This window comes from Peromyscus maniculatus, chromosome 1, assembly GCF_049852395.1.
Source record: "Peromyscus maniculatus bairdii isolate BWxNUB_F1_BW_parent chromosome 1, HU_Pman_BW_mat_3.1, whole genome shotgun sequence".
Taxonomy (NCBI): domain Eukaryota; kingdom Metazoa; phylum Chordata; class Mammalia; order Rodentia; family Cricetidae; genus Peromyscus; species Peromyscus maniculatus.
Window position 1 is genome coordinate 4,259,440 of NC_134852.1, and position 23,010 is coordinate 4,282,449.

General features: G+C 46.6%; 1 protein-coding gene across 6 annotated transcripts in view; it reads right to left on the minus strand.

Moving 5' to 3' along the window:
- Window positions 1–7,498: 7,498 nt before the first annotated feature.
- LOC102911376 (cationic amino acid transporter 3-like) overlaps window positions 7,499–23,010 on the minus strand; it is a 28,996-nt gene continuing 13,484 nt past the window's right edge. For 3 of the 6 annotated variants that reach the window (XM_076568294.1, XM_076568281.1, XM_076568285.1), the window contains exons 2-12: window positions 16,210–16,611; window positions 14,176–14,334; window positions 12,993–13,170; window positions 11,233–11,345; window positions 10,846–11,068; window positions 10,570–10,709; window positions 10,369–10,471; window positions 10,032–10,243; window positions 9,718–9,884; window positions 8,095–8,203; window positions 7,499–7,932 (exon numbers count right to left, since the gene is read on the minus strand). In XM_076568294.1, coding sequence (XP_076424409.1) covers window positions 7,805–7,932; window positions 8,095–8,203; window positions 9,718–9,884; window positions 10,032–10,243; window positions 10,369–10,471; window positions 10,570–10,709; window positions 10,846–11,068; window positions 11,233–11,345; window positions 12,993–13,170; window positions 14,176–14,334; window positions 16,210–16,582 — 1,905 coding nt within the window. In that variant the 5' untranslated portion in view covers window positions 16,583–16,611 and the 3' untranslated portion in view covers window positions 7,499–7,804. Of the gene's footprint in view, window positions 7,933–8,094; window positions 8,204–9,717; window positions 9,885–10,031; window positions 10,244–10,368; window positions 10,472–10,569; window positions 10,710–10,845; window positions 11,069–11,232; window positions 11,346–12,992; window positions 13,171–14,175; window positions 14,335–16,209; window positions 16,615–19,150; window positions 19,425–23,010 lie in introns of those variants that run through there. The other 3 variants (XM_076568307.1, XM_076568282.1, XM_076568299.1) reach the window with 2 other exon arrangements.

Below are 23,010 nucleotides of genomic sequence, written 5' to 3' on the forward strand. Positions count from 1 at the left end.
CAAATGAGTCTGTCAGATACCATAAGCCTGTGGGCTGAAGATGATGCCCCAACACTGTGGAGAAACCTCAGGTGACTGTCCAGGCAGCTGGCTGTTTCTGTCAACTCACAAAATTTTTGGAAGTTGCTTTTGTGCACTTCCTGTTTTTATTTTTGTTAGCTAATATTATTTCCTTCTTGGGTCTCTGAGGGAGTTGAGGATTAGTTAGTTATAGTTGAAGATTAATTAGGATAGAAAGTGAATTAGATACATTTTGGACTTACTAAAATGGGATAGATAAGGGAATTATTTTCTCTGATTTGTCAAATACAAATGGACTAGACATCGTTTAGGTATTTGTTACTTGTATATATTGTATATAGTTATTGTACTTTTGTATATAGTTTTTCTTTTGTTAGTTATAACCTTTTGCCTTTTTTCTTTTTATTAAAATAGAAAAGGGGAAATGTGGTGATATTTTATTTGTACTGAAATGTTATTTTAATTTTATGTTAATAAATAAAGTTGCCCTGGGGTCAGAGCTATTAGAGCCATAGTAAGAGCGTGGTGGTTAGAAGAGCTAGGTAGATTTCTGTGTGTTCAGGGATACAGCCAGTATTGGAGACATACGCCTTTAAGACCTGGAGGGCGGTACTTACAGGCAGTGATGAGGCAGTCATGTGGTTGGGTTTACAACCAATGAGAAGGCAGAACAGAAAGATTATTTAAACAGGGACACAGGAAGTACCTCCCTCTCTCGGGGAAGCTAGGAGCACTGCAGGAGGTAAGATTTTATCTCTGAGCTCTGACCTCTCGGCTTTTCTCTTTTACCTTGGCTCTGTGTTTCTTATTTTAATAATACGATTGGTTACATCTACAATAAACCCCATCCAAGGACTGAGGAATCTGGATGCAGACATCCACGGCTGGGCCCCTGGTGGAGCACTGGGAGTCTAATTAGTGAGAAAGAAGAGGGTTTATATGAGCAAGAATTGTTGAAGCCAAGGTTGGATAAAGCACAGGGACAAATAACCAAATGAATGGAAGCACAGGATCTATGAACCAAAGGCTGAGGGGCCCCCAACTGGATCAGGCCCCCTGAATGGGTGAGACAGTCATTTGGCTTGATCTGTTTGGGAGGCAGCTGTGCATTGGTGCCGGGTCCTGGGCTTGTTGCATGAGTTGGCTGTTTGAATCCTGGGACTTATGCAGGGATGCTTGGCTCGGTCTGGGAGGGGGGGACTGGACCTGCCTGGACTGAGTCTACCAGGTTGATCCCGGTCCTCGGGGGAGACCTTGATCTGGAGGAGGTGGGAATGGGGGGTGGGCTGGGGGGAGGGGGAGGGAGGAGAGAGGGGGAGAACAGGGGAATCTGTGGCTATTATGTTGAACTGAATAGTGTTGTAAAATAAAAAAAAAAAAAAAACCAATGACACCACACACAAAAAAGAACTTATGTATCAGTCAGCTATTCATTGCTACATACCAAGACATTAGAAGTCATGTTGTTTACATTTCTAGCTTTATAATTTTAATAAAGGATATTCCATGGGAAAAAGAAAAAAGAAAAAGAAAAACAAACAAAAGAGCACGGTACACACCTGTAATACCAACACTTGGTGGACACAGGATGATGGGGGATGAAAGGATAAAAAAAGAAAGGCGAAGTGGGTACCTAACAGCGGGCTCCGCCACGGTATGCCAGTGAGCAAACACGCTATGTACAGGAGTTAGTGCCACAGGTTCATCGAGGGAGGTGAGGGGGAGAGAAGGAGCAAAAAGGTCTGGGTGGGGACACGAGAGGGGCAGGCAGACAGACAGAGGGACGGGAGAGGAAGAAGCGCAAGAAGAGAGGCAAGAGAGGAGCAAGAGGCAGGAGAGGAATAAAGAGGCCGGGGAGCGAGCTGTGCCGAGCGGGCACTTCCAAAGGGGGCACATGCCACACAGCATGTGTGTGGAAAGGCACCTGGCGACAGGCGATGACGTGACTTAACTGCTTTGGCAGCGGCCGGCTGCTACCTTGGTGGAAACTAAGAAGGAGGTCGAGGTCATTCTCAACTACAATACTGTCTTGAGGGGGAAAAAATACATAGGGGCCAACAGGATGTTTCAGGGGATAAAGTGGTTACCACTAAAGCCTGAAGACCTGAGCTCAATCCGTCAAAGTTGGAAAAGGAGAATGACGCCACAAAGTTGACCTTTGACCTCACACACACACACATTGTAACGGGGCCCCAGACCTTAGCACAGCTGACTCCATGATGGAAGGGCCATTCAAGCCATAAAACTCAGCACGTAGATGGCACCACGTGCCAAAAATGAAAACAAAGACCTAATCCATCAAAGTCCCTAGTCCTGGGAAAGTCTCTAAATGTACTCACCTTGCTCTTTGGCTTCTGTAGTTCTCCTATTGTTACCTGAAGTATGTCAACCCAGAATGTGGTTTTTGTGCTTAAAAGCTCATCCTGATCCAGGCAGTGGTGGCGAATGCCTTTAATCCCAGCAGAGGCGGAGGCAGGTGAATCTTTGGGTTTGAGAGCCAGTGTGGTCTACGGAATGAGTTTTTTTTCCAGGACAGCCAAGGCTACACAGAGAAACCCTGTCTTAAAAAAAAAAAAAAAAAAAAAAAAAAAAAAGAACAAAAACACAACTCACCCTGAGAAAAGCTCATTGCTACAGTAGGATCACCAGTCAGCTAATAAAGACTTTCTATTGGCTTAAACCCATATCTGAGCCATCTTCTCTGGTGAATGCCCCCACCACATTTCTGTAGATCCCACTAAGACCCCAGAGACCAGACCTAAAGACACTGGGGATCTCAAAGCCCCTTGGAGCTCTGAGAAGAGTGTGGTGGTCAGGGGACTCCTAGGGGAATGCTCAACCTGAGATGTTCCAGGTCCCCAGGTCTCCCTTTGATCAATCACTACCTAATGCTTCAGGGGGATCTGACACCTCCACACTAAAAGGAAAGAAGTTAGAGAGTCGCCTGGTCTGTCACCTCAAGAGTTAAGTCTGGTTAAGGAGCCTTCTGTTTGGACACCGGGAGAGGGTGGATGCAGCTGCTGATGCAGAGTCCAGGATCCATGTGAGACACATCACTGGATCCCTCTGTCTGTTCAGGTGTATGAATGTGCGGTGGCCACCCCTAGTGGTCTTTACTCTGTGTGTGTGTGTGTTTCTGTCAGTTTTGTTTTCCTGGACTGACCAGTGGCTTTCTCTGATGTGAGACCCTCCCCCTACCTGGCTTAAGACCTGTCCCCCCTCCTGTTGGGGACCTGAATCCTTCTGGTTCTGCAGCTCATCAGAGAAATGAAAAAGCCTCCTCCTCTCCCACCCCAGGAGCGCAGGCTTGTTTTGTTGTTGGACTCCTGCTCACAGTCGGGGTTGGTCCCTGTGTGGGGGTGGGGAGAGGCCCCGCCTCTCATCCTGGGGCCCCAGCCATCGAGGTGGAACGCACACAGGGAGGGGGGCAAATAGCTCCCCCAAGTGAGCATTCCTTCTGCTCCCTGCCTGCCCTGAACAGGCCCAGAGAAAAGGGAAAAGAGAAAGTTCCTTTCTCTTTCATGATTTCTGTCTCCTTTTAAACAATGATCCATAAAACCCACCATTCTCTTTAAAAAGTAAGGGGGAAAAAAACAAAACAAAACAAAACCAGAAACCTGCCCCTAGGCTAGCCAGGGGGATCTCAGACAGACAACACAGTCTGCACAGAATGGATTTTCCCTTCTGACCAAGGAGAGTTTAAAGAACTTTCACTGGGTCCTTTTTAAAGCAGTAAAGACAGCTACTAAAAAGATTCTCTTTGTCACCTAGTTGGCCCCAGATATTTAAAAAAAAAAAAAAAAAAAGTTTAAAAAAATGTAACGGTATAAGTAGGTCCCCATTTCAGGAGGTAACTTGAAGGATGTTTAGCAGCAGGGAACTGATTGAAACAAGACTTTTCACATAAACTAAAAGCCTCCATCACCTTCTCTGATGATGAGACAGGCATACAGATACCCGACAGAATTTCAGTGTTTCACGTTCTGTCAGAAGAAACCAATCCCCAGGACTGGCCCAACACCAAGCTCCAATAATTGTTCAATTAACCAGTTCAGCTACCTCCATCCAGATTAAACAACACCCAATGGCCCTGGAAACAAAAGGATGATTGCAGTCCATATTGCCTGGCTTGAAGGGACAGGCATCCTGGTGCCTTGCCGGTCACCCTGGAATGCACCTCTCCTGCCTACGAAGTCACCTGGGACCTGATTCTCATGACTCTGAGCCTTCCAGAGAAACAGGTGTGCACTGTCTTAGACCTGAAAGATGTGTTCTTCGGCCTCCCATTGGCAGAGGTGAGTCAACCCATCTTTGCTTTTAAATGGACAGACCCAGTGGGAGGTTACACACCTGGACCAGGTTGCCCCAGGTTTTAGACACTAAATGCAGGCTTCCCACCCTTCTGTCAGAGCATACCTGAGAAAACAGATTATAAAAAGAACCACTGAGGGACTGCTGCAAGAGTTACGTCTGTGACTTGGCTAAGAAAGCCCAACTTTGTAACAGGGCTACCTATCTTGGCCACCAGCTGAGACAGAAGGATCCTGTCTCAGAGGAGGATTGCTGCCATCCTTCAGGTCCCAACTTCAAAGACTAAGAGACAGGTTCAAGAGTTCCTAGGTGCAGGGGGATATTGCTGCCTCTGGATACCAGGGTTTGTGGAAATAACAAGGCCTCTGAAAACCAGCACAGAGTGGAGAACTAGGCCCCTTATCTGAACTGAGACTCTACCTAGACTGGACATCCTAGTGTGGGATGTCCCAGCTTGATGCCAGGTTTGTGCTCAAGTGAATCCGAAACAGAGAGCCCTTACCCAGGAAGGGGTCCAAATGAGAGACCAAACCCTGGTGAACTCAGGGAAAACTGACTTCACCATGATCTGGCCTGCTGGGGGATACACATACTTGCTAGTTTTTACAGATATCTTTTCAGTGTGGACAAAAGTATTCCCCACCCCCAGGACTGAAACTGTTCAAAGAGTACCTAAAAAGCTCCTCCAGGAGTTGATCCCTGATTTGGCCTCCCCGGAGCAATGGGGTCCAACAAATGACCAGGCTTTCATAGCCAAAACCTCTCAATCAATAGCTAAAGCTGTACACATAGATTTGTTTCTAATTTGTGTGTGTGTGTGTGTGTGTGTGTGTGTGTGTGTGTGTGTGTGTGTGTGTGTGTGTGTTTATTAAAGACAGGGTTTCTCTGTGTAGCCTTGGCTACCCTGGAACTCACTCTGTAGACCAGGCTGGCCTCGAACTCACAGAGATCTGCCTGCCTCTGCCTCCTGAGTGCTGGGATTGAAGGTGTGCACCATCATTGTCTGGCAACTTTAGACATAGATTTAAAAACTACATTGTGCATATAGATGTCAGAATTCCGGCCAGTTTTTTAAAAATAAACAAACAAGACATTAAAAGAAACTCTAACAAAACTCTCACTAGAGTCTAGAAAAAGATGGATGGGTCTCCTTCCTTTGCTTTGGCCTGCTGCACCCCATACAGAGAGGGATTTACCCCATGGGATTGTGGTTGGAAGACCTCCCCCACTGCTTCCCAAGCTCAGAGATCAGCAGTTGGCAGAACTCTCTGGCCATTCCTTTCTCAAGTCACTGCTGACACTCCAGTTCTCCGCGCAGGCTATTCACTGGACCTGAGAGATCCAGCCTAGCCTTACTGTAACTGTGTTCAGCTGATATCCCTAGGAGGCCTGCTCACTTCTCAAGGGAAATGGAGGAGTGGATGTAGAGGAGAGAGAAGGGGAAACTGTGGTCCAGATGCAATATATGAGAGAATAATTAATAAGTTTTTAAAAAAAACAATCTGTTTTTTAAAAATTAGGGTTGTAAAACTGACACCTGAAAAACTTCCTTTAAAAGCTACTGGCCTGCTGGGCTGTGGTAGTGCATGCCTTTAATACCAGCACTTGGGAGGTAGAGGCAGGCACATTTGTGAATGGTCTACAAAGTGAGTTCCAGGACAGCCAGAGCTGTTACACAGAGAAAACCCTGCCTTGAAAAACAAATGGACAAAAAAAGCTCTGGACTTTGGAAAACAGGAAAAACCTAGAAAATCAAACTCTGTGCCACAGGAAGGGACCCTGGGTATAGAGTTAATCATTCTGGCCAGAAAATCAGCCAGGATTGCTGATTATGCTTAAATACCCATTTCCTGTACTACACAGGGGTAGGAACCAACCAGACTGTCAGCCGATTGACTGACAAAACTCACTGTGACTGGGGACAGCACAAATTAATGTTAGAGGACTTCCAAGGGGCTGAAACTTGTCTAATATCCAAAACCTTTACCCCAGGCAATTCTCCTAATTCTGATGTCTACTATTCTGCCTTATGGGTAATTCCTCTAGATAGTACCAGTATTACCAAGCCCCTGAGACTACTTGGTGTGAATGTATTAATGGTTTGACTAAATGTGATGCTTTCTGCTATTTTCCAAACTAAGTAGACTGTTTGATCGGGACCTAGAGGTGTTAAAAGTTTCCATTTCTGGATTAAAACAACAGTGAGATTCCCTTGCGGACATGGTCCTGCAAATGGGAGAGGCTTGGACTTCTCATGAAATAAAAATAAAACCATGTATGGCTTTGGGAAAAAATCTCTTTTTTCCATGCTAAATGATCAAGAGTCATTAGAAAAAAAAGCTTGCCATGGTTGGGATAATAATTGGCACCAGGGCTGGAGGGATAGCTCAGCTGTTAAAGGCTAGGCTCACAACCAAAAATAATTGGTACCAGTCTGTGTTCTCTTGGTCCCCCTGTCTACTTCTCTGCTATCAGCCCTGACTGGGCCTTTAATTCTCATTCTCATTGGATTAACAGCAGGGGTTCTACCTTTTTGTTTTGGTTTTGGTTTTTTGGAGACAGGGTTTCTCTGTGTAGCCTTGGCTGTCCTGGAACTGAGTCTGTAGGCCAGGTTGGCCTCTGCTTCTCTAGAGCTGGGATTAAAGGTGTGTGCTACCACCCAGCCACCCCACCCCCACTTGGGGCCCTACATCTTAAACTAGACAGAATGAGTTCATGATTTGACTCATTCACTAAGACCAGTCAGGAATGTAACAGGGCCCCAGACTAGCACAACTATGGGATGGAAGTACCATTCAGGCTGTAAAACAGAACACATAGACAGTACCACCTGCCAAAAAACGAAAACAAAGATCCAATCCTTCAAAATCCATAGTTCTGGGAAAGTCTCTAAATGTGCTAATCTTGCTTTTTGCACTTCTGCTGCTCTGCTTCTAGCTAGCTGTTCTTGTTAACTGCATGAAGTAGGTCAACCCAGTGTAGTCACCAACAAAGACTTCCTATATGCCTGAGCAGTCTTCTCTGGTGAATACCCAACAACATCGTAATTAAAAAAGATCTCAAGTTCAAGGCTGACCTGTGCCATATAAGACTGATCTCATCCAAACAAAAGGGAAACAGATGAACTAATCAGCTTGATTTAGCTTTCTACAATATATAAGTAATATGCTGCTCACAAATATATAATCTTTATTGTCTGTTAAATAACTACAGGGGCTAGGGATGTGGCTCATGGATAGAGCACTTGCCTAGCATACATAAAACCATGGATTCATTTCAGTGCAAAGGAAAAAAGTTAAGGAATTTGCTCACAGATAGTAACTTTAAAGTCCCATCTGCAGCCCACAAATATTCAAACTTTTCCTCAGCCTGAAGACACCTGCAGGACTTGCCTCAGATGCACAAGGTTCTAAGTTCAATGGCCAGTATTGCCTCTCCACTATGCATAGACACCCATGGGGTCTTTCTGCAGTTAAGCTAATTCAACACTGGGAGTATGTTCCTGGAGAGTCTGGGAGCTTGAGGCTCTTGCTGTTGGCTGTTGGTCATCCTTCTCTTCCAAGCTGTGCCAGATCCCATATCCAAAGTAGATAGCAAATCCTGAAACGGAACAGAGACGGTGAGGTGGAAATGGTCACGCATCTACCGGGATGCCCATCAGGGATTCTCCATGTGACCCCAGACAGTTTCAAAGAGAGGCAATAAGAGGAATGTTGAACCCAGTTGACCAGGAATCTCTTCCCCAGAAATCTACTCACTCACCGATCACCATCCAGATTCCAAAGCGAATCCAGGTCCCGACAGTCATTTGCATCATCAGGTAGACATTCACAAAGACACTCAGCACAGGGAGCACGGGCAGTGCTGGAACCTGTGAGCACAGCCTGTGAGCACTTGTGTGCACAGACACCTGAGCCCTCTCCCCCCAGAGCTGAAGATCCAGCCCCTATCTAGGCTCTGTGGTCAGTGCCTACTCATACTGGAGACCCCATGGAATGGATGTACCAGGAGGCACAGGTACTGAGCACAGAAGCACTGGGCTGGCAGTTCTGAGCAAATAAAATGGCTTCTTTTTGTGTTTGGTTGGTTGGTTGGTTTGGTTTATTTTCTCAAGAGAGGATTTCTCTGTGTAGCCCTGGCTATCCTGGAACTTGCTCTGTACACCAGGCTAGCCTCAAATTCAGAGATCTATCTGCCTCTGCCTCCCAAGTGCTGGGATTAAACATATATGCCACCACACCTGAGAGCAGATGTCTTCTTTCATGGACATGGGGTCTCAAATATCACAGGCCGAACTTGAACTCAATGTATGGGTCAGGAGGACCCTGAACTTCTGATCCGCAGCTCCCCTGTGCTGGAATTACTGTTATACACCACCTCTCCTGGTTTTTGCAGTGCTGGGATTAAGCCCGAGGCTTCATGCACTCTAGGCTATTGCTCCACCAGCTGACTACATTCTCATAGCCTTTTTTTCAGTACTGGGGATTGTATCCGGATCCTCGTGCATATTAAGCAAGTGCTCTGCCACTGAGTTACGTCTCCCAGACTTAGGAGTGAAACGCACTCTGGGTTTGGTTAGATTTTTGGTTTAGTTTGTTTGGGTTGGGGAGGGGTGATTTTGTTCTTGTTGGGGGGGGGAGTTGAAGGGGACTGTTTTATTTTTGTTTGGTTGGTTGGGTGGGTGGTTGTTTGAGACAGGACCTCATGCAGCTAAGCCTGGTCAATCTCAAACTCATTTGAACACCTGATCTTCCTCCTTCTGCTTCCCTAGGATTAAAAGTATAAACATGTACCAACATATCTGCATTATTTTTATTTTGAGACAGAATTTCACTAACTTGCCTGAGCTGGCCTAGAAGTTGCTGCAGCCTATGCTGGACCTTAAGGTGTGATCCTCCTGCCTCGGCCTCCTGAGTATCTGGGATCATACATCCATGGTGACATCCGGCTCTGTCCATTGGTGTATTGGGAGGGAGTTGTTTATTGGATTGGTTGTTTCTGAGACAGGCTATCACTATGTTGCTCCTGCTGACCTGACCTGGCTGGCCTCAAAATCAGAGATTCCAGCCAGAAAGTAGTAGTGCACTCCTTTAACCCCAGCACTCAGGGAGGCAGAGGTGGTGATCTCTGTGAGCTAAGACTAGACTACACAGAGAAACCCTGTCTTGGGGCAGAGAAGGGGGAAGTTGGGGGGACCCTCAGCAATTCCCCCTGCTCCTGTCACCTGAGTGCTGGGATTAAAGACAAACAAGGACCACCGTGCCCTGCCTGTCCATTGGTTTTATCAGTTCCCCGCACCTTCCTTCCCTGGTGATGTGAAACATGCTTAGAACGTATATGACCACTCTCTTAGGGTGGCTTCCCTGAGAAAAGGAAGTCACCCACCTTGAAGTGGAGAGGAGCGGTGCTCTGAGGCTGTCTCCAGATGACAATGACCACTCCGACAATGAGAAGCAACAGTGAAACAGCCACAGCTATCAAAGCTGGGTCTCCAGAGAACAGCTGTCCAGGCCATTGGGCCAGGACCAGGCACAGGAACTTCAGAAGAAGGACTGCAAATCAATTGGGGAGGAGAAGCATATCAGGACCCTGGGCCACATCCCACCAAATCTGTCTGTACTGTGTCTCCCTCTCTGCTAATGATGTCCCCCACATGCTGTCTGATTCCAAATGCCCAAGGGGAAAGTCCTGGCACTCACCAAGCAGGGAGGCACATCTGTAGACAATCTGGCCAGATCTCAGAGTTGGGATGGTGTCTGTGGGGATACAGAGGCTCCTTGCAATTCCTGGAGTCCTTGCTGCAGAAACAGGCTCCGTGGATGAAGAAAATTCAAGGGCCAGCTCCATCTCAACAGCTCCACTCTCAGATTTCTCCTTCTTACAAGAGTTTAAGTTCTGGTCTGGCTGGTACCTGAATGAGTGAGACAGCATGAGAACATGACCAGCTGCCCCCGTGCATCCAACAGACAGCCAGGATAAGCATCGGGCTGTCTTCATGGCCCCATAACCCTCAGCCAAAGTGCGAAGGAGTCTCACCTGAGGACCAGAACAGAGAAGGCCACCAAGGAATAGGAGAGCAGGGTTCCTATGGATGTGAGGTCCACCAGGTCACTGAGCTCAACAAGGAAAGCCATAAGTGCTAAAGTGATAAGAATGAAAAAACAGTGTAGAAACGATGAGGAGTGTTAGCTCGTGAACACAGCCAAGCTGATGAAATTGATAAGGCTGGTTGTCTACCTGCGATAATTCCACAAAGGACAGTGGCTAGGACAGGGGTGTGTGTTCGAGGATGAACACGGGCGAGTCTCCGGAACAGGAGCCCATCTTCTGCCATGGAATAGACCACCCGAGGCACGGGGAAAATGGCACCTATGAGGCTATAAAGGGAAAAGGAGACTCTCCATAGTGACAATGGGCAGGCCCTGCTCCTTTAGACATTTCCCCTCCCTCTCTTCGCTCCTTCTCAAGGGCAGGGACAGAAGAGAATCCAGAAGAGAAACCTTTGCTACCAACCTGGATGAAAGGGCACATAATGTTCCCACAGCCACTGCATACTGAGCAGGACCCCATCCAACGTGGATAAACGCCTGGGGCAAGGGACTGTCGGTGTGAATTTGGTAGTAGGGCATCATGAGGGTGAGTGCCGCGGAAACACCAAAGTACATCAGAAAGCAAACAAAGAGTGAGGTCACGATGCCCAGTGGGATGGCGCGCTGGGGGGAGCGGACCTCTTCGCCTGCGGGGACGAAGCAGACCTTGAGTCAGAAACATTTGCAGGCCACCACACAAACCCTCTCCCCATCCCATGCTCCCAAAAGCAGGCTGACCCTCCACCAGCCCTGTGTCCTAGGGTAATCCAAACCATGACCATGCTTTGATCGGACAGAGGGGCTACCACACCTGTGGTCGCAATACAGTCGAAACCAATGAAGGCGAAGAAGCATGTCGCTGCACCACGGAGAATCCCGTTCAGACCAAAAGGCACGAACCCTCCAGAGCCCAGAGGACCCAAGCTGTAGCAAGAGAAGGAAGGAAGAAAACACTGCAGGGCAACAGGGCGCATGCCTAAAATCCCGGAACTCAGGAACTGGACGCGGAAGGATCATGGGTTCACAGCCAACTCTGACCACATACCTCAGGAGTCAGCCTGGGCTACATATACATAGCAAGACCTTGTCTCAAACAAACAAAAACAGTGAGGATCCCGGCCAAGGGATGCCAAGGTGTAACCGAGTTGGTAGAGTGAGTGTTTAGTGTACATGAGGCTCTGGTTTGGTCCCAACACTGCACAGCGCATGTGTAATCCTGGCACTTAGCAAGTGGAAGCAATTACATAGTGAGTTGGATGCCAGGCTGCAGTCCATGATACCTGACTCAAAAAACACTGTAAAGGGGACCAGAGGGATGACTTAGCAGCTTAGAGCACTGGCTGCTCTTCCAGAAGACCTGGGTTCAATTCCTAGCACCTAAACAGTAGTTCACCTCCATGTTTGACTCCAGTTATAATGGATTCAAGGCCCTCTTCTGGCCTCCATGGGCACCAGGCATGCACACGGTGCGTGTACATAGATTTCAGCCATCACTCACACACAAATATGAAACATTGCCAGGCATAGTGGCACACGACTTTAATCCCAGCACTCAGGAGGCAGAGGCCAGTGAATCTCCGTGAGTTCAAAGCCAGCCTGATCTACATAGGGAGATCCAGAATGGCTAGAGCTACATAGTGAGACTCTGTCTTGAAAAAAAACAAAATATAAAATAAACAAGTCTTAAAAATAATTCAAGGGTCACTTGAAACTGGAAAATATTTTCTCTGTAGAAAACAGTAAAAATGATAACATTTCCCAATAAGCCCTTTAAAGCCAAATAATAGCTGAATTATACATATAAATATTGATTAGATTCTGGGATACAGAAGAACCTGCTTTTATGTTCAAGCTATCTGTGTATTATTTTTCCTGCATCTGTACATAAAATGTTTTTACATTCAAAAAAAGGGGACAAATACTATAGAATTGTATTACATGAAATATATAGAATATACAAATTCATAGAGACAGAAAGATTAGACATTATCTCAAAATGAAGAAGAAAGGAATATAGAGCAATGATTTCCTAAGTACAGAATTTCTGTGTTGGTTTTTTGTTGTTGTTGTTGTTTTTGGTTTTTTGAGACAGGGTTTCTCTGTGTAGCTTTGTGCCTTTCCTGGAACTCACTCTATAGACCAGGCTGGCCTTGAACTCACAGAGATCCGCCTGCCTCTGCCTCCCAAGTGCTGGGATTAAAGGCGTGCGCCACCACCGCCCGGCCAGAATTTCTGTTTTATGTGATGGAAAAGCCCCACAAACAGACAGTAATATCAGGACATAATATCAGGAATGTAATAATCAATGCAATTAGTGTAATTAATGAATATCATAAAGAGTTATTGAATAAATACTACAAATGTAATCAATGAATACCACAAATGTAATTAATATGAGTGTAATTAAATAAATAAGTAAGTAAGTAAAATGAGTTATAGGCAATTTCCACTGTACCCTTCTGTTGGCCCACAGTTCTGGGCTGCTATGTGCCTCATTTGGACCCACTAGCCAGACCCCTTACTCCCCACATGGTCCTGGCTTGAGCTAGCCGTGTCCTCGGGGGCCCTGACCTGTCAGTGCCATTGGACCCCAGCGCGGCCAGCTTGTAGTCCTCCTCCGTGAGCTGCCAGTTGTGTAGACTGCCCTTCACGAAGCCGGAGAGGGAGACAAAGCACAGCACCAGGAGATTCACTCCTGTGAACACTCTGGTGGCCAGGGCTGACTCCCGCGCTCCCAGGGCCAGGATTCCTGCAGGAAGACAGACGGGACGAACGGGGAGGAGGCGGTGAAAAGAAATCCTAAGGCGGCTGCCGGGGCACACACCTGGACTACCAGCACGCAAGTGATGGAGTTAAACAGTTTCACCAAACCGGCCACCAAGGAAGGAAGAGCGTGGGTCAAAATCAAAATCTCAGGCGGGAGAGATGGTTCATCGCTTTAGAGTAACAGCTGCTCTTGCAGAGGTACTCATACGTGGCTGACCACCATCCATCACGCCTGCGTCAGGGCATGCAATGCCTCCAGCACCAGCGCCATGCCACCAGGCAGATACTTGGGGCACACACGTACATGCAGGCAAAACGCAGATGCATGAAATAAGTAAATCTTTTTTTTTTCTTTTAATTTGGTCTTCATACAGCAGAAAGGCTTGCGATATGGTTTATCGGGTAAAAAGCCTTGCCGCCGGGCGGTGGTAGCGCACGCTTTAATCCCAGCACTCGGGAGGCAGAGGCAGGTGGATCTCTGTGAGTTCGAGGCCAGCCTGGTCTACAGAGGGAGTTCCAGGTAAGGTGCAAAGCCACACAGAGAAACCCTGTCTCGAAAAACCAAAAAATATAAAAAATAAATAAAATAAAATAAAATAAATAAAAAATAAAAAGCCTTGCCAAGATGGCTGGCAGCCTGAGTTCCGTCTCCAGGCCCTTAAATGGTAGAGGGGGCCATAGTCCATAGTTTGTGCCGTGACCTCCATATGCATGCATACACATAAATAAATGTAATTACAGAAGTAGAGGTTAATTCCATGTTGATGGGTCTCAGTGGAAGATTGAGGCGGAGGAAGGGCGTACCTCATACATCCCGTGGTGGAAAGCTAGGCATGCTGTTACCCAGCCTCCTACCACACACCCACAGCTCCCAGTACAGGGGAAGCCCTTGCCTCCTCACGCTGCCCTCCCGTGCCTTGCGTCTCACAACTTCCGCCAGCCACCATCCTCCCACAGACGCCGACAGCCCCTCTCCAGCCTGTCTCACCAGTGAGGAGCAAAACCAGGCCAAATGCAAAAAAGTCTGGATACTCGGCCAGGAAGCTGGGCACTTGCATGGGGATGGCATGCTGCAGGGCTTGGGAGATGCGGTTCCCTATGAGGCTGTCAAAAGCTGCGCTCCAGGCCCGGGCCACGCTGGCTGCACCTGCAGGAGGAAAAGGAGCCTTCATTTACAAGCAGAAAGTGAACCCTCAGCATACAGAAAGAGAGAGAGAGAGAGAGATCTAATCTCAATCACTGCTGGGGGGTGGGGCGGTGAAAAACAGGAAAGATACATAACCTCAAAAGAGTTTCCTGGGCTAGGCATTTAGCTAGGTGGCAGAGTGCTTGCCTAGCACACACAAGGCCCTGGGTTTGAGCCCCAGCACTGCAAAATGGTGGTCTAGGAAACTTTCAACAACGTAACAGATAAACACTCCAAAATGATGAAGAGCAGGTAAAACTTTATCTGCCTGGTATATGCAAAGAATTCCTAGCCCAGCCTGCAGGCCATTAATCCTAGCACTCAGGAACAAGAACTGGTAGTGTGTTCCCTGACAGCCAGGGCCACACAGAGAAACCCTGTCATCAACACACACACACAAACACACACATACACACACACACACACACACACACACAAACACACACACACACACACACACACACACACACACACACACACACACACAAGAATTCCTGGCAGGCTGAGTGTAGTGACTATGCCTATGATTCCCAACTTTTTGTTTGTTTGTTTGTTTGTGTTTTGTTTTGTTTTGTTTTGAGACAGGGTTCCTCTCTGTAGTTTTTGGTGCCTGTCCTGGATCTTGCTCTGTAGAACAGGCTGGCCTCGAACTCACAGAGATCTGCCTGGCTCTGCCTCCCAAGTGCTGGGATTAAAGGCATGCACCACCACCACTGCCCATGATCCCAACTTTTAGGAGGTAGATGCTGGAGGATCAGGAATTCAAGGTCATCCTCAGTTACACAGGAAGATCAAGGCCAACCTACATGAAATCTTGACAAAAAGAAAAAGCCAGGCATGGAGGTGCACACCTTTAATCCCAGCATTCAGAAGGCAGAGACAGAAAAACTCTGTGAGTTCAAAGTCATCTTAATCTACTTAGTGAGTTCCAGGTCAGCCAAGGCGATATAATGAAGCCCTGTCTCAAAGCAGATGTGGCTGGAGAGGTTGCTGAGAGATGAAGAGTGCATAGCTCTCCATGAGACCTGAGATTGGTTTCCAGTAGCCATATCAAGTGATCTGTAACTCCTGCTCCAGAGGGCCAATGCCTCTGGCCTTTGCAGACATCTGCGCTCCCATGTACATACATATACATAATTAAAAATAAAACAAACCTTAAAAACAGAAAAGGAGAGCCGGGCGGTGGTGGCGCACGCCTTTAATCCCAGCACTCGGGAGGCAGAGGCAGGCGGATCTCTGTGAGTTCGAGGCCAGCCTGGGCTACCAAGTGAGTTCCAGGAAAGGCGCAAAGCTACACAGAGAAACCCTATCTCGAAAAACCAAAAAAAAAAAAAAAAAAAAAAAAAAAAAACAGAAAAGGAAGGAGGGGATGGGGAACCAGGCCAGGCCAAGTGGCTCATGCCTATAATCCCAGCATTTGGTATGTAGAAGCAGGTATATCCGAGATTCAAAGCTGTCTTATGCTCTATGGCAAAGCGAGTCTGGGCTACATGAGACCCTGCATTCATAAAAATAAAGCCAGAACTCCTGTAAGGCCTGGTGGGTCTCACACCTATATGCCTAGTGCTGGGGAGGCAAGGCTAGGAGTATCTCCACAAGTCTGAGGACATCCTGATCTCCATAGTGAGACTGTCTCAAACCAAAGGAAATCTGGAAAAAGAGCCATTCACTCTACAAATCATTTCTTCCAGATTAATCCCTTAAGGAAGCAGCAAAAAGAGAGAATGACATCTAGAGTCCCACACTACCCGAGTCCCACCACCCAAGTGGCAATGCTTATGAATAAGGGTAAGAACCCTCTCCGCCTCATCCCTGGAAGACCCCACACCTACTCACCAATGATGTAGGAGAGGATGAGGTTCCAGCCAGTGATGAAAGCCAGCAGCTGGCCCACTGTGACATAGCTGTAGAGGTATGCCGAACCCGAACACGGCACCCTGGCCCCAAACTCCGCATAACAGAGCCCAGACAGCACAGAAGACAGAGCAGCCACTAAGAAGCAGATAATGATAGATGGTCCGGCTTTCTCTCTGGCTACCTCCCCAGCCAGGACGTACACGCCTGCTCCCAAGGTGCTGCCCACACCCAGGAACACCAGGTCCAAAGTGGTCAGGCATCTGGACAAGGGCGACTCAGACTGTTCATTTGCCGTCAGGGGTCGCCGCCGTACCAACTTCTGGCCAAAGTGATGGACATACTGCCACAACATCCTAGGTGCCTGGTGGAGGGATCCAAACTCTGCTGGGGAAAAAAACGAGATGAGATATCAAGAATGATTACCTGACAGGGTGTGGTAGTCCACGCCTTTATTCCCAGCACTTGGGATGCAGGCAGGCAGATCTCTGTGAGTTCAAGACGACTATGGTCTACATAGTGAGGTCCAGAACACCCTGAGCTACCTAGTGAAACCCTGCCTCAAGAAAAACAAAACTGGCCGGGCGGTGGTGGCACACCCCTTTAATACCAGCACTCAGGAGGCAGGCAGATCTTTGTGAGTTCAAGGCCAGCCTGGTCTTCAGAGCAAGATTCAGGACAGGCACCAAAACTACACAGAGAAACCCTGTCTCGAAAAACCAAAGAAGAAAAAAGAAAAACAAAACTAAACAGAACAAAATAATAACAGTAATAATAATAATAATAAAAATAAAGTCATGTGTCTGCAAACATAAATTAAAATTCCACCAATGCTCTTCAAAAACACCCCACTCTGCTTCCAAGTCAAACCACAAAAATAGCTATAACTTAGCTAGGCAAGGTAGTTCAGGCCTTTAATCCCAGCACTCTGAGAGGCAGAGGCAGGCGGATCTCTGTGAGTTTGAGGCCAGCCAAGTCTATAAAGTGAGTTCCTGAACAGCCAGAGCTGTTACACAGAGAAGTACTGTCTCAAAAAAAAAGAATAATAAAAATAAAAATGATAAATAAAAATAAATAAATAAATAAATAAAAGTAAACGAATGAATGGGTAAATAAATTAGCTGTAACTTCCTGGTAGCTGTGTTTGTACCTGTCACCCAACCCCTTTAAGTGCACTCAATCTTCATCCTGGAGTAAGTTGAAAGGCTGAGGCCCCTCACTGTTCCAATAAAGCAGTCTCAGCCTGCTGAGATCAAATCTGTCTGCCTCTGGCTGTTTTGGAACTCACTCTGTACACCAGGCTGGCCTCAGACTCAGAGTTCCACCTGCCTCTGCCCAACCTAAAAATGAGATCTTTGAAAAGGAATGAATGATTTCGATTGCACCTGGGCTGACAGGTGAACCTTGAAGTTTAGATAAACTGTTCACAAGACAATTTCAGGCAGTGAGGTAGCAAGTGTTGAATTCCAGAATGATGACCCTCACTCAATCTTCATCCTGCCGTAAAGCTGAAAGGCTGAGGCCCCTCACTGTTCCAATAAATCAGACTCAGCCTGGTGAGATCAAATCTGTCTGCCTCTGGCTGTCCTGGAACTCGCTCTGTAGACCAGGCTGGCCTCAAACTCAGAGACCCACCTGCTTCATCCTCCCAAGTGCTGGGATTAAAGGTGTGTGCCACCACTGCCCAGCATGTGGCCAGTTTTAACTGAATAGTTGTGGCCAACTCAGTCCACATCGACCAGTGGCACCAGAGCCAGCCACACAACATCACTGGCTATGATAAACTACTCACCATGCCTAGTTGTACCTCAGTGTCCCAAGGAATCGTTTCCAGGACCCTATGCAGATACCAAAACCCATAAATGCTAGTCTCTCACAGAAAACGGCTCTTTGCACAGAGCCTAGCCTCTTAGATACTTTTATTACAGCTGTTGTTTTTAACAATCCTGGGGAACCAACTCTGAGTCTCATAAATGCAAAATATGTGCTCTACTGCAGTATCATGCCCAGCCTAATTTTTTTCACCCCTCACAGATCTATACCTTGGAAAGATCTCTAGGGGCTAGAGAGATGGCTCAGTGGTTAAGAGCACTGGCTACTCTTCCAGAGGACCCAGGTTCAATTCCCAGCACACACATGGCAGCTCATACCTGTCTGTAACTCCAATGCCAAGGAATCTGACACCGTCACACAGACATACATGCAGGTAAAACATTAATGCCCATAAAATTAATTTAAAAAAATTTGTATATAGACCTAAGCTCAATGGACTGGAATTCAGACCCCCAAATCTTGTGTAAATGCCAGATGAATGTAGGAGCCCACCTTTAATTATGGCCTCCAAAGGAAACAGAGGAACCTCAAAGTAAGTTGCCTAGGAAGACTAGCCACATCAGTCAGTCCTGGGTTTGATTAAGAGACCCTGTCTCAGCTGGGCAGTGGTGGTGCACGCCTTTAATCCCAGCACTCGGGAGGCAGAGGCAGGCAGATCTCTGTGAGTTCGAGGCTAGCCTGATCTACAGAGTAAGTTCCATGACAGCCAGGACTGTTTCACAGAGAAACCCTGTCTCAAAAACTCAAAAAAAAAAAAAAAGAGAGAGAGAGAGAGACCCTGTCTCAGTAAGTAAGATAGAGGAGTGATAGAAGATGATTCTGGACCTCAACCTCCACATGCACACAGCCCATCCATTTTCCTACACACACACACACACACACACACACACACACACACACACACCACACACACACACACACACACACACACACACACACACACACACACACCTCACACACACAAATGGAAAAGGAAAATAACATTCTTTTAGAATGAACCATGTAAAAAACACAGCTCTCACTTCAAACAGGGTAAAAGAGTTTCTTCTGGAGCCAAATATGAGCAACTATGAACAAAGATTTAGGTTACCTCTAGTCCCATGTTCCAATGTAGAAGCAGTTTCATTCAGTTTTATACTAAGGAGTTTGAAGACAAGGTGCTTTTCAAATCCATTGATGGAAATATTAAGTGGGTAGTTTCAGCAAAGAGAAATCTCAGCCACAGGCCTCAGATGTTGTCTGGTGGTTCAGACCTCTGGTTGTTAGAGAATAGGGTTTTGCTAAATTAATGCATTCCAAAGGGTTTTTATCTGCTAAATCATGGAATGTCAGGTCCAACAGAGAGCTATTTAGGAAATAACCACTTAGGGGAATCAAGATAAATAACAGCCCAAGATAAACTCTAAATTAGACTCTGGACCTGCAACATGCCAACCCCTTCACAATCATTAAGGTTCTAATCAATCATCGGTGTAGAATGTTCAGTTTGAAGACGTAGTTTCTTTCCTGAAACTTCTGTTCAGAGAATGAAAGCCAAGAAAGGAACCTCATAGCATCTAAACATATCCAGTCCCAACCTCTGACGACATAAAGTGGACACTAATATGTTTTTTCCCTACTGTACTCACAGCACACGTCACTTCTCTGACCCCCAAAAAAAATGTGTTAAGTAACCAGAATTACTATTGCTGTGATGAAACACCACGACCAAAAAGCCAGTTGGGGAGGAAACAGCTTATTTGGTTTACACACAGCACTGTTCATCATTGAAGAAAGGACAGGAACTCAAGCAGGACAGCAACCTGGAGGCAGAAGCTGATGCAGACATCAGATCCATGGAAGGATGCTGTTTACTGGCTTAATTCCCCATGCCTTACTTAGCCTATTTTCTTATAGAACCCAGGACTACCAGCTCAAGGTTGGTACCACCCACAATGGGCTGGGTCCTCCCCCATCAATACTAATGAGGAAAATGCTCTACAGGCTGGCATACAGCCTGATAGTATGAAGGCATTTCCTTAACTGAGGTTCCCTCCTCTCAGATGACTTTAGCTTGTGTCAAGTTGATGTAAAATTGTCCATCACACCCTGTCACCCCAACATGGCAGATACCAACTAAATGTCCATGCATCAAATCCAGTTCTGACACTATCTGGAGTTAACAGTGAATCCATAAATTCAAGGCTCCAACGCCCCAAACTGGCCCACTTTAGACCTACCTGCAACCCCAAGCCTCAGGAACTTCTGACCTATCAGCTACAAATTGGCCTCCCAAGACTCCCCACTTCCCAAATTTTATTAAAGAGCTAAATTGCCTCACAGAAATCAAGGAAACACTATTCTTACATCAATTATTTCTGGGGTTGCTTTAATTTTTTTTTCCAAGACAGGGTCTCACTTTGTAGCCCTGGCTGTCCTGAAACACACTATGTAGACCAGGCTGGCCTCAAACTCAGATCCTTCTGCCTCTGCCTCCTAAGTGCTGGGATGATAGGTGTGCACCTCTGTGCCTAGCTTGCTTATTTCATTTATTTGATTTGAAAATGAAACAGAATCTCGTGTCTCTCAGATCAGGTTCAAACTCATTAGGTAAAAATGGCTTGAACGTGCGATCCTCCAGCCTCCCCTTGCCCATTGTTGGTAATATGGATAGGTTTAAGATACCTCACCAGGTTTAAGTAGTGCTAGAGATGAAACCCAGGGTTTCCATAGTAACCAAGCACTCTATCGACTGAGCTAAATCCCTACAGCTTCGACCTGTTTACTATAAAGGACATGTTAAGCCTGACATGAAGATTTGCCAGGAGTTTGAGGCTAACCAGGGCTACAGACTGAAACCCTGTTCTGAGAAAACTGAGTAAATTAAAGCAAATAAAAGACATTTAAGCCAGGCAGTGGTGGCACACACCTTTCATCTCAGCACTCAGGAGGCAGAGGCAGGTGGATCTCTGTGAGTTTGAGGCCAGCCTGGTCTGCAAAGTGAGTTCCTGAACAGCCAGAGCTGTTACACAGAGAAGCCCTGTCTCAAAACAAAACAAAACAAAAACTAAATAAAAGTAAATGAATGAATGGATAAATAAATTAGCTGTAACTTCCTGGTAACTGTGTGTGTATCTGTCACCCAACCACTCTAAGTGCACTCAATCTTCACTGTTCCAATAAAGCAGTTTCAGCCTGGTGAGATCAAATCTGTCTGCCTCTGGCTGTCCTGGAACTCACTCTGTACACCAGGCTGGCCTCAGACTCAGAGTTCCACCTGCCTCTGCCCAACCTAAAAATGAGATCTTTGAAAAGGAATGAATGATTTCGATTGCACCTGGGCTGACAGGTGAACCTTGAAGTTTAGATAAACTGTTCACAAGACAGTTTCAGGCAGTGAGGTAGCAAGTGTTGAATTCCAGAATGATGACCCTCACTCAGTCTTCATCCTGCCGTAAGGTTGAAAGGTTGAGGCCCCTCACTGTTCCAATAAAGCAGTCTCAGCCTGGTGAGATCAAATCTGTCTGCCTCTGGCTGTCCTGGAACTTGCTCTGTAGACCAGGCTGGCCTCAAACTCAGAGACCCACCTGCTTCTGCCTCCCAAGTGCTGGGATTAAAGGTGTGTGCCACCACTGCCCAGCATGTGGCCAGTTTTAACTGAAGAGTTGTGGCCAACTCAGTCCACATTACCATTGGCACCAGAGCCAGCCACACAACATCACTGGCTATGATAAACTACTCACCATGCCTAGTTGTACCTCAGTGTCCCAAGGAATCGTTTCCAGGACCCTATGCAGATACCAAAACCCATAAATGATAGTCTCTCACAGAAAACGGCTCTTTGCACAGAGCCTAGCCACTTAGATACTTTTATTACAGCTGTTGTTTTTTACAATCCTGGGGAACCAACTCTGAGTCTCACAAATGCAAAGTACATGCTCTACTGCAGAGTATCATGCCCAGCCTAATTTTTTTCACCCCTCACAGATCTATACCTTGGAAAGATCTCTAGGGGCTGGAGAGATGGCTCAGTGGTTAAGAGCACTGGCTACTCTTCCAGAGGACCCAGGTTCAATTTTCAGCACCCACATGGCAGCTCATACCTGTCTGTAACTCCAATTCCAAGAAATGTGACACCATCACACAGACATACATGCAGGTAAAACATCAATGCCCATAAAATTTATTTAAAAAAAAAATCCCTATATAGACCTAAGATCAATGGACTGGAATTCAAACCCCCAAATCTTGTGTAATGCCAGATGAATGTAGGAGCCCACCTTTAATTCTGGCCTCCAAAGGAAACAGAGTATCCCCAAAGTAAGTTGCCCAGGTAGACTAGCCACATCAGTCAGTTTTGGGTTTGATTAAGAGACCCTGTCTCAGCTGGGCAGTGGTGGTGCACGCCTTTAATCCCAGCACTCGGGAGGCAGAGGCAGGCAGATCTCTGTGAGTTCGAGGCTAGCCTGGACTACAGAGTAAGTTCCAGGACAGCCAGGACTGTTTCACAAAGAAACCCTGTCTCAAAAACTGAAGAGAGAGAGAGAGAGAGAGAGAGAGAGAGAGAGAGAGAGAGAGAGAGAGACCCTGTCTCAGTCTGAAAGAGAGAGAGAGAGAGAGAGAGAGAGAGAGAGAGAGAGAGAGAGAGAGAGAGAGAGAGAGAGAGAGAGAGAGACCCCCTGTCTCAGTAAGTAAGATAGAGGAGTGATAGAAGATGATTCTGGACCTCAACCTCCACATGCACACATCCCATCCATGTTCCTACACACACGAACATACATACACAGGTACACGTACACACACACACACACACACACACACACACACACACACACACCCCTCACACACACAAATGAAAAGGAAAATAACATTCTTTTAGAATGAACCATGTAAAAAACACAGCTCTGACCTCAAAGAGGGTAAAAGAGTTTCTTCTGGAGCCAAATATGAGCAACTATGAACAAAGATTTA